The 10,823-nt window shown below is 36.5% G+C and overlaps 2 protein-coding genes and 1 pseudogene across 2 annotated transcripts; 2 read left to right on the top strand and 1 right to left on the bottom strand.

Moving 5' to 3' along the window:
- The first annotated feature begins 1,403 nt into the window (after positions 1-1,403).
- On the top strand, positions 1,404-2,180 carry LOC145571255 (uncharacterized). Its single transcript, XM_081630321.1, has one exon. The coding sequence runs from the start codon at positions 1,404-1,406 to the stop codon at positions 2,178-2,180; it is 777 nt and encodes a 258-aa protein (XP_081486447.1).
- Positions 2,181-3,711: 1,531 nt separating this feature from the next.
- Positions 3,712-4,776, top strand: LOC145571254 (uncharacterized). Its single transcript, XM_081630319.1, has 3 exons — positions 3,712-4,235; positions 4,323-4,458; positions 4,543-4,776. The coding sequence occupies exons 1-3, from the start codon at positions 3,712-3,714 to the stop codon at positions 4,774-4,776; spliced, it is 894 nt and encodes a 297-aa protein (XP_081486445.1).
- A 2,794-nt stretch (positions 4,777-7,570) lies between these two features.
- LOC145572499 (PAN domain-containing protein At5g03700 pseudogene) lies at positions 7,571-9,397 on the bottom strand (annotated as a pseudogene).
- Positions 9,398-10,823: the final 1,426 nt, after the last annotated feature.

Below are 10,823 nucleotides of genomic sequence, written 5' to 3'. Positions count from 1 at the left end.
CTCTTTTGTTTTGGCTTGGCCCTACTTATCATAAATGATGAGTAGATAGGTGATGGCGATCAGACAACATGAATTATATGCTGCATTGGGAACAATGGGCGGTGATCACCTAGTCTAATTTAGTAAACATATTATCAATGTTTTAGTTACTTCGAAAGTGTATCAAAACTATTATTATTATTAATAATAAATGATAAGTACTTTTCTTCCGCTGCAAGTCTTTGTTAAGCCTTACGTAATCACGTGGCGGTAATATCCCTAAGTTACTCTCTAAATCATATTTTATAATAATTATTATTGGAGAGTAATTTGGGGGTGTTACAGGTTTTTCTGACTATACATCCCAAGGGGATGGGAATGAGATTCAGGGAAGTGTGAGTGAACATGTCACCCCGCAACATCAGCAGAAAGACAAAAGCCATGCCCTGAGCTCCCATGAGACTTTACTGAAGAAGCAGAACATTGAAGAGGCGAATGACACAATTGATCCTAAAGCTGAAGTGTTGGATCTTCCCCATACTACTGTTCCTAAGTCAACAGGTTCCCCGAAGACTACCAAGGGATGGAAGAGAATAGCACGTGATGAGTCCAAGCTATGTGGCAGTGAACCTGAGGACATGATGATAGATAGCAAAAGCAAGAAAAGAACTATGGAGGATGTTAGTAGCCATAGAGTGATTGAAGGAGGCGATAAGAGGATGAAGGCGGAAAAAATCTTCCTAGTGGAGAATTTAACTCTACAAGTAGCGGGTGTTGGTGTGCTCCAACCCCGCGAAGAGCAATGAGTGCCCTATGTTGGAAATGTCGAGGGTTTGGTAACCCTCGGGCAGTCAGAGCTCTACGAAAGCGGTGCTCTTCTTTGGCCCCTGACCTTGTTTTTATTTCTAAAACTAAAATAAATAATGTTGCTGCCGAACTTAAAAAATCAAGGTTAGGCTTTGATAGTGCTTTTGGTGTAAGTAGTAGAGGTTTTTCAGGAGGTTTTTGTTTGTTTTGGAATAGTAATAATATTAATTTTTCTCTTTGCTCGTTTTCTCAAAACCACATTTGTGGTGATGTGACTTTTGCTAATAATGTTGTGTACATTTTATTGGGATTTATGGATGGCCTGAGTCGACAAATAAACATAAGACTTGGGAACTCCTCAGAAGACTTTGCTCTTCTCATGTGGGTCTTATTTTGGTGGGGGCGATTTTAACGAAATTTTAAGTTATGATGAGAAAGCTGGTGGTGTTGATAATGTGCGGTACTCTATTCCCGATTTTAGAGATACTTTGGAGGATTGTCAATTGCGTGACTTGGGGTATGAGGGGCCGTGATACACATGGGAGAGGGGTGTGTCGGAGAACTATGTGGTTAGGGAAAGACTTGATAGATTTTGTGGGAATGACGAGTGGTGTTCTATGTTTCCCGATGCCACTGTTGAGAATTTGGTTAGAGTCAAGTATGATCATGCTGCAATCATTGTTAGACAAAAACGTCCTCAACACAAGAGAAAGAAGGGTAAGAAATCCTTTAAATTTGAGACGGGATGGCTACTCGACAGCTCATGTAAGAAGGTTGTGAGGAAGTCTTGGAAGGATTCGGAGGGTAGCAGTATGCTTGCGAGACTGGAGTTGATAGTGGGGGCTATGAGACGGTGGAGTGGAAGGAAGTTTCAGAATTTAGGAGGCCAAATTGATGATGCCGAGAAGCTTCTTCGAGAGTTTCAAAGTATGCCGCCTACTACTGCAAACCTGAAGAAGTGTGCCAATATTGAGAAGAGGATTGATGAGTTACATGATAAGTACGAGGCTTATTGGTATCTTCGCTCGCGTGTTTCAGAAATTAAAGATGGAGATCGAAAGACCAAGTACTTCCATCACAAGGCATCGCAAAGGAGAAAGAAAAATACAATAAAGGGGCTCTTTGATAAGGATGGGAATTGGTGCACTGATGATGAGGACTTTGAGCACATAGTACAAGAATTTTACAAAGATCTCTTCTCTACTTCCCAGCCTTCTAATGATGCTTGTACGAGGGTGCTAGATGTTGTTCGCAGTTCTATTTCTCCGGAGATTAATGCCAAGTTGCTGATGTCGTTTACTAAAGGAGAAATCTATGGGGATCTTTCGGAAATGCATCCTTGTAAGGCACCTAGCCCTGATGGAGTTCATGCGATCTTCTACCAGAAATTTTAGCAGATAGTTGGAGATGATATAGCTGGTCATGTTTGCAGTATCTTGAATGGCCTTTCTTCCTATTTATGGGAGCCTTGATCCCAAAGGTAAATTCTCCAACTTCTATGACTGAATTTCGTTTGATTGCATTATGTAATGTTATTTATAAGTTGGTGTCGAAAGTAATTATTTTACGGCTTAAATCAATTCTCCCGGGAGTTATCTCTGAAAATCAATCTGCCTTTGTTTCGGGTAAACTGATTACAGATAATGCTCTGATTGTACTTGAGTTATTTCATACGATGAAAAAAAGGAGTAAGTGTCGGAAAGGTTCGATTGCTCTTAAGCTTGATATGAGTAAAGCTTATGATCGGGTGGAGTGGTCCTTTCTTGAGAGTCTGTTATTAAATATGGGGTTTGACGCTTCTTGGGTGAACTTGATTATGAGCTGTGTGTTGACAGTCACTTATTTGTTCATCATTAATGGTTCTGTTTGTGGAGAAGTTGTTCCTGCCAGGGGGATCAGAGAGGGCGACCCACTCTCTCCCTATTTATTTATTATGGCGGCAGATGCTTTTTGGAGCCTAATTTCCAAAGCAATTAAGGAGAAGACATTACATGGGGCTAAGGCTAATAGAAAAGGGCCGACTATTTCTCATTTATTTTTTATAGATGACAGCTTAATTTTTGCTAGAGCTAACCGAGAGGAATGCACAAAAATTGTTGAGATTTTCAACTTGTATGAAGCATCTTCCGGACAGAAAGTCAATTTTGAAAAATCGGAAGTCTCATTTAGCAAAGGTGTTTATCTTTTGATGCAATCCGAGTTGATCAATTTGTTGAATATGAGGAAAGTCGAAGAGCATGGTAAGTACCTTGGAGTCCCCACAATTATCGGAAGGTCGAGAAAACTAGTGTTTGCAGCCCTTAAGGATCGTATATGGAAGAAGCTTCAAGAGTGGAAGGAGAAATTATTGTCTAAAGCCGGGAAGGAAGTCATGATAAAATCTGTTATCCAAGATATTCCCACCTATTTGATGGGGATCTACAAGATTCCTACGGGGGTTTTGAACGAGATCCACTCGCTCTCTTCGAATTTCTGGTGGGGCAATTCAACTACTCATGAGAAAGTCCACTGGAAAAGTTAGGACTACTTATGTCAGCCGAAATGTCTTGGTGGTCTTGGATTTAGAGACATGGAGGTTTTTAATGTAGCTCTTTTGGGGAAGCAGGCTTGGCGCTTAATTAAGGAGTCGGATTCTCTATTTTCCCGGGTAATAAAAGGCAAATATTTTCCTCACTCGTCTTTTCTTGAGTCGGTCTTTGGGTTTGAATGGTAGCTACTCTTGGAGAAGAATTTGGAGTTCGAAGGCTCTTATGAAGGGAGGGTTGCTTTGGAGAGTGGGAAATGGATCTCATATTAACGTATGGGAAGATCCTTGGATTGTTGGGGATAAAGGAAGATTCATCAGTTCACCTAGGAAGGATTATATTACTACTGTTAAAGATCTTCTGCTCCCGGACTGCTGTGAATAGAATATGAAGTTGTTAAATGAGACCTTTTAACGAGTATGATAAGCAATGCATCTTATCTATTCCCATTAGTAATCGTGCCCCTTGTGATAGTATGTCATGGGCTTTCACTAACAATGGCATATACTCAGTTAAATCAGCTTACCTCCTTGGAAAATCTTGTGATTTGGATGCGTTCCACAAGGCGTGGGTGGAAATTTGGAAGGCTGACACCACCCCTAAAGTGCGCCACTTCCTTTGGCGTGCGTGTACAGGAACCCTCCCTGTCAAAGCTCTTCTGAAACAGCATCACATGATTGACCATTACAATTGCCCCTGGTGCGATGAAAAAGAGTCGGTTGATCATGCTCTACTTGACTGCTTTGATGTTCAGGATTTATGGAATGTGAGTGGATGTAGCGACCTGATCAAACACCGTGATGGCCTCAGCTTCCTAGATTTGTTATTATCATGGGAAAAGCTTAACAGCAAGAAGAAACAAATTGGGGCAGCGCTGCTATGGCAAATATGGAATAGGCGTAACAACTTTGTGTTCAATAACCAGTAAATCCCTCACCTAATTATGCTGGAGAGAGTACATCATCTGGTTTCTAATTTTGAGAAGTATACTTCCAGCATTTATTGAGGCAGGTGCAAGAAACGCAAAAAGAGCAGCAAGGTATGGCTTCCACCTCAAGGTGAGCTGATTAAAATCAACTGTGATGCAGCTATTATTGAGGGGAATTGGGTTGGACTCGGGGCAGTAGCAAGAAATGCAAAAAGGGAGGTGATCTTCGCAGGAACTAGAAGAGTGAGAGGGGCCTAAACTATTGATGTAGCAGAATGTATGGCATTCCTCTTTGGCGTCAAGTTGGGGAAGAGATATGGGCTAAGGGATGTTATATTGGAGTCGGAATCTCGAGTAGTGATGGACCGCTTAGACAAGGCTTCGACTTACCTCACAGATATAGATAACATTCTTGATGATGTTTTAGATCTTTGTTCGAGTTTTAATTTTATTCCTTGGTCTCATGTTAAAAGGGATGGGAATTATGCTGCCCATCACCTTGCTAGATTAGTGTCATTTGGTGTTGAGCAAGTGTAGGAACACCATTATTGTCCATTGGAGATCTCTCCGTATGTACTTTCTGATATTTTGGCTTATTCTAAATAAATGCACTAATCAGTTTTTTCTTAAAAAAAAAAAAAATTCTATCATTAATAACAATTGAATCAGGGTCAATTTCTTCTAGGAAAAATGAAAGGAAATTTTGGCAGAAACCTCCTTATAAAAGCATTTTTTTGTGAAAAACCTCCGTATAAAATTTTTTTGTGAGATCATACCTTAATCAAAATTTTTTTTTTACAAAATCATACCTTTCGATGGAAAATGGGGTCAAACCCCGTTTTTAGGCGTTTCACGTGCATATCACGTGTTCAACAAAAAAACCACCCAATCTTATATTTCCCCAAATTTTCCCTCGAATTACTTTGTTCACTGTTCTTCCCCCTCTTTCGAATTAAACCCAATTTATCCCCTTTCATTACTCTTCTCTGTTGCGACTCTGCCATGGCAGGTTGGGATTGAATGCCCTGTGGTGAATTACTGCCTTCCCAAAAGAGTAAGTCTCAAATTTCTCTCTCTTTCTTACATTTGTTGTTAACTACCTACTTTAGAACTATGCTAATTGAATTCGTCCTTGCATTTCCTTGACATGGGTATGAAAAGGAAAGCAGCTCCCAAGATATTGTAAAATTTGCAAGCTTTGAACTTCCTTCCAGGGTTCTCATGCGTCCATGAGGTCCTAACACCAACAGGAATACCACAACAACACTTCTGACCCCCCCCCCCTCAATCATGCTGCAAAAACAAAAAAAATTAGGGAACAAATTCAAGTTAAGAACCCTAGTTTTTCGAATTAACCTTAACTCTTAATTAACCCGAATGTACATAAATTCAGTTCCAAATTTCGACAATTACCTAGTTTAATTGAAGATCCTTGCACAAATCGAAGTAATGAAAGGGGATAAATTGGGTTTAATTGGAAATAGAGGGAAGAACACTGAAGAGGGATATAGAGGAACAGAGTAATTCGAGGGAAAATTTGGGGAAATATAAGATTGGGTGGTTTTCCGTTGAACACATGATATGCACGTGGGTAGTCAACACCTGAAAACGGGGTTTGACCCCGTTTTCCGTCAAAAGGTATGATTTTGTAAAAAAAAAATTTGATTAAGGTATGATCTCACAAAAATATTTTTATAAGGAGGTTTTTCACAAAAAAATGCTTTTAAAAGAGGTTTCTGACAAAATTTCCAAAATGAAAACTAATAATCTCACCTTTGTTCCATCTTCCAAAAACAATCTCACCTTTCGATTATTCCAAAATGATCCCACCTTTCACCGTAATCTTCTTCTAATACCAATCCTTGATCGTTTTGTTTTGGTAACCGGTTTTCTTCGATTTTTTTGCCACGTGTTGGATTTTAATAGGTTTATTCTAATTTTTAATAATTTAAAAAAAAAAATTAAAAATTTAAAAACAAAAACAAATCCCATCAAGTCTATTTTTAATAGATTTCTTAACCTTGGTTTTGTAAACGAAATACACATGGACAAAACATAAGATGAACTAGTAGGAGTCTCGACACGCCCCAATTTTCAAATTTGAAAAATAATAACATAAAGATGCTTTTTGAAAACAAATTAAAGCTTTACTTGCTCCCTTAAATGTCAAATGAAATTTTCGTTCCCCTACAATTAATAATTTTTTGAATCCGTCCTCGAGAATACAGACACAACACGCCACGTCTATAATTGAACATAGGTATATGCTTTATACAATTGCTTCATAGGCCTAAGGTCATCACTCATAAACACTAATAGAACAAATTCATTACATATCAAACATCCACACACACTAGCATTCATGAGTTATCCCTTTCACCAAGCAGCCACCAAATATAAGTGGGTCAGCCATAAATAAAACCCCAAAACATTAATTTATGAAAGGTTTAACTTCAATTCTCTTCTAGAGTTTTAGGCCAAATGTTGAGACAAGTTGCGAGGAAATTGAATATCTACTTGAAACCAACGTGAAGAGAGCAGTTGGGCAACGACTATCCATTTTTTAGGTTGACCCATTTATCTTTAATTTACTTTATTATTATCGATCTCAACCCACTTTGCTAGACTACGAAAATAATATCGTCATTACATGCGTCATAACCCGCATGTGTGATTAACTTTACTTTTTTAAGTGCCTCTACCAATGATTATTACCAAGTATATCAATTGATTGGTGTGATCCTTCTAAAACGACAAGATCCACTACTCCATGACTTCCACTTCAGCTCCCTCACGAGTCACGATCCGCAATTCTTGTGATAGATTTCAAAAATCTTCACTGTATAACTGATTATACCTTGTAAAGTACAGTTAACGTATAAGTTTATATAGACAATATAAACACATCATAATTGTACATAAATAAACAATTAGTCGAGATATCCTCTATGGCTCTATTTTATCTAAAATCATTTCCCAAATGTTCCATATGCATGTTTGTTCGATTTTTCAATAATATGCATGACTTTGATTCATGAATATTTATTTACACATGGCATTTGTATTATAATAATGAAATTAAAGATATGGCTGAAATATTTGAAAGATTGGAAATAAAATCAAACATAATACACAAAGAGACTGAATATTCAAATCAGTACTCCGTATATAATTGTCTCAACTTGATACAAAGTCAAATGTAATGCATGATTTCCGAGGTTCCTAAACGGTGCAAATGCTCAACGATTCATTGTAAATAGACAATAATTGCAATTTGTACTCCAATCTAAAAGTCTATCCCTAAATGAAGGAAAACAATTCCTATACAATGTAACCTTTCAAGCCAAATTGAAAAAATAAAATTGCAAAATATTTATCCTACAAATAGAAATAACTAAGGAAAAACAATAATTCTAAAGTCAATTAATTGTATTATCTGTTACTTAATTCAACAGATCCGAAACTAGGGGACCCTAAATCTTTATATGATCCGGAAGCATTAACATTTTCATCCTCCAAGATTCGATTTTTAACTCTTTTCTTCCTCTTTGATATCTTGTAACCTCCAAACCCAACGACTAATCCAAGCACAACAATAGCTCCACATAAAAGTCCAATACCAATTCCCAATCTTTGGTCCCTTTTCTTTCTTGCACCTTCCAACACCTTAAAATAACCTATCTTATTGTCATGCCCTACCTCCAAAATAGTTTGTATAGGGTAGTCCATATTGTAACAAAAACCAGAAGCATTGTTGTACAACACTCCCCAACAGGTGCAATTTACCATGCATGACTTCTCACACTCCTCATACGACGCCGTTTTGGTGTACGCCATTAGTTCTTTGTATGGGGGCTCGACACCTGTCCTCCGTAGCTCCCGAAACTTTATCACTTTACTTTCACATAAGTCCCCAACCTCTTGCTTTGGGTAACACTCCCCAGTATGGGCCTGGGTTTGGTTGTCTAAACACGAACAACCAACCCCTGGCTTACAAAAACCGTACAATCCACACGGACTGGGTAAATCACATGTCTCAGGTATGGCTTGGTAGTCTAAAACCCAACTTGACCCAGACCAATAGTAACCTTTTAAATTCCCATCATTTTCTATACTAACTCTCCTAGGTCCAGATACAGACCTCTCATAACTATTAAAGGTTTCCACGTCAACAGGGGTGGACCCATTTTGGTAAATCCCCATAAAACCTTCTGAACTTATCCGAACCAAAATGGGCCCCGACCCTTCAACAATACTAGCCCTAGCTTGTAAAGCACGGCGCCGATAGTACATTTGATCCGGGTCTGAACCTGTAGATTTGAACTTGGCATACATGCCAATAAAGTTAGAACCTAAACGCATAGTATAGAGCCCATTTGAGGAAACTAATGACATGGCAGAAGTGAAATTCTGATTTTCCACAAGGGTATCAAAGGGAAAGTCAAAACTTTGCCATAAAACAAACGAAGACTTCCCCTTTAAAATTCTCAAGTTAGGTGCACTACTTAGAACAACACTATCACCATCAGTGCTCGTGGACCAAAATACCCCTGAATCATGATCACTAAATACAAGGCTACCATTGAAAACGAATCGAGTCGGTTTACCCCATCGAGCTAACCCGGCCGAGTTCGCCTGCCAGAGGGACACACCAGACGGGACATGGACTATGGCGAGAGCTAGTTGATCTTGGTTAACTCGGAGAAAACTGAGTGAGAAATTACCACTTGAATCACTCAAAAGTGGTTGGAAATTCTTTACTGTTGGAATTGGTGTTACTGTGAACCCTTTAAGAAGCTCTTGAGGAATTGCTGCCTTTGATTCTTCAGCTAAAAGGGTAACTATTACAGCAAGAAAAGGGTAAATTATAGCAGTAAATTTCATCATTTTGTTTGTGAATTAGTGCTTAAATTGAAAAGAGAGAAAATGAAGTTGAAGATTGAGAAGAAAAACAAGCCATGTATGTGAGAAAGGATGCATAAATTAAGGGGTTTTAATTTGATGAATGTTAGTGTTTGGTTGGTATATATTTAGTGTTTTGTAGTGTGGTGAAGTTAGGCAGGTAGGATTGTAGAAATTGAATAATATCAGTATACTTGATGACTAACATAGTAACATGTACAGAGTATATGTAAGGTAAGGTTTGAGATCTTTGACTTTATTCTACTAGTTGCATTTTTGGTGGGTCATATAAAATATCAATACTTTTAGATTGTGTTGTATATAGGAATTGTTATTTTGATTTTGAGATGAATTATTGGATTGTAAACATTAATGCTGGTTGATAATGATCTGATAGATGCAACTTTTCTTATGAAACATATATATTGAATGGTATTCTACCTTTTCAAAATGTAATAAAGAAAAAATAATTACAACCAAACCATTACTAGTAGAATCGCACGAGTATTAAACTTCCCTCAAGCAAAACTATATAATGAAACAACAATATGGTACAAAAGACTTGTTACTTAGAAGAATAAAATATCAAAAGTATAGAGCAAATGTTGATTTGTAATTGAATAATGATTTACAGTTCTAACCCAAATAAACAAATGGTAATAAATGGGCATTTGTACCTATAATTTGAAAATGATCTTTATTAAGCAAAGATATTTACTCCTATATCTGAAAGAGGGTTACGTTTGTTATTTTATGAAATTTTTTTCTTGTAGGCGGATGCACCATGCTCCGTGCATCCAGTTTTCTTTAAAAAAAAAACGGAATGAACATGTAGTTGTTCAGTAAAGAACATATAGTTTTTTATAAAGAACATATAGCTATTTTATAAATAACATCACATATAGTTGTTTTGTAATGAACATATATTTGTTTTGTTAGGAACATATAGCTATTTTGTAAAAAAAAAAACATCCAGCTTTATGTTCTTTATATATATATATATATATTTAAAGAACATCCGTAATATTAATAAAGAACATGATAATATAATGTAATGAATATTATTTTTATTCAACAAAAAAAAAAAAACAGAAAGAGCATAATAGTATTTTTTTAAAGAACATCTAGCTTTTCAATCTTTAAATGAATTATTTGTTTCATAATTGAAAAGTTTTGGTAATTATTTCCCAATCTCAATTTAGAAATTTGTATATTATTTCATATTTTAATTTCACTTGTTTGAATTTTTTAGAGAGAGGAATAAAAATTTTAGAGAGAGAAATAGAAAATTTATAATGAAAAAGGAATTTTATTGACAGAAGACGATGGTTGCGCATTTAGATCAAGTTTCGTGGTGCTTTTGATCATTGTTTGTTAATGGAGTGATTGTTAATGAAGGTGAATATGTAGATTTGTTAATAAAAAATCGAAGGTAATTTTGAATGAAATTTTGTATTTATTTTTCATTAATTGTGTTATTTTAGATTTAAATTAGAATATTTTGTAATCATAATATACATTGTTTATTTTCTTTTTTGAAATTTGATGAATCTGGATTTTGAAATTGAGAATAATGTGACAAAGGTTGAAGATGATGTTCTTTATAAGATAGTGTTATGTTCATTGTTATTAGTAGCTCTATGTTCTTTTTTTTATATCTCTTATGTTCTTTTATTATATTT

Source organism: Chenopodium album, chromosome 12 (genome assembly GCF_948465745.1).
Source record: "Chenopodium album chromosome 12, dcCheAlbu1.1, whole genome shotgun sequence".
NCBI lineage: Eukaryota > Viridiplantae > Streptophyta > Magnoliopsida > Caryophyllales > Amaranthaceae > Chenopodium > Chenopodium album.
Note: the sequence above shows the minus strand (reverse complement) of the source record. Positions and strands in the feature narration are given on the sequence as shown.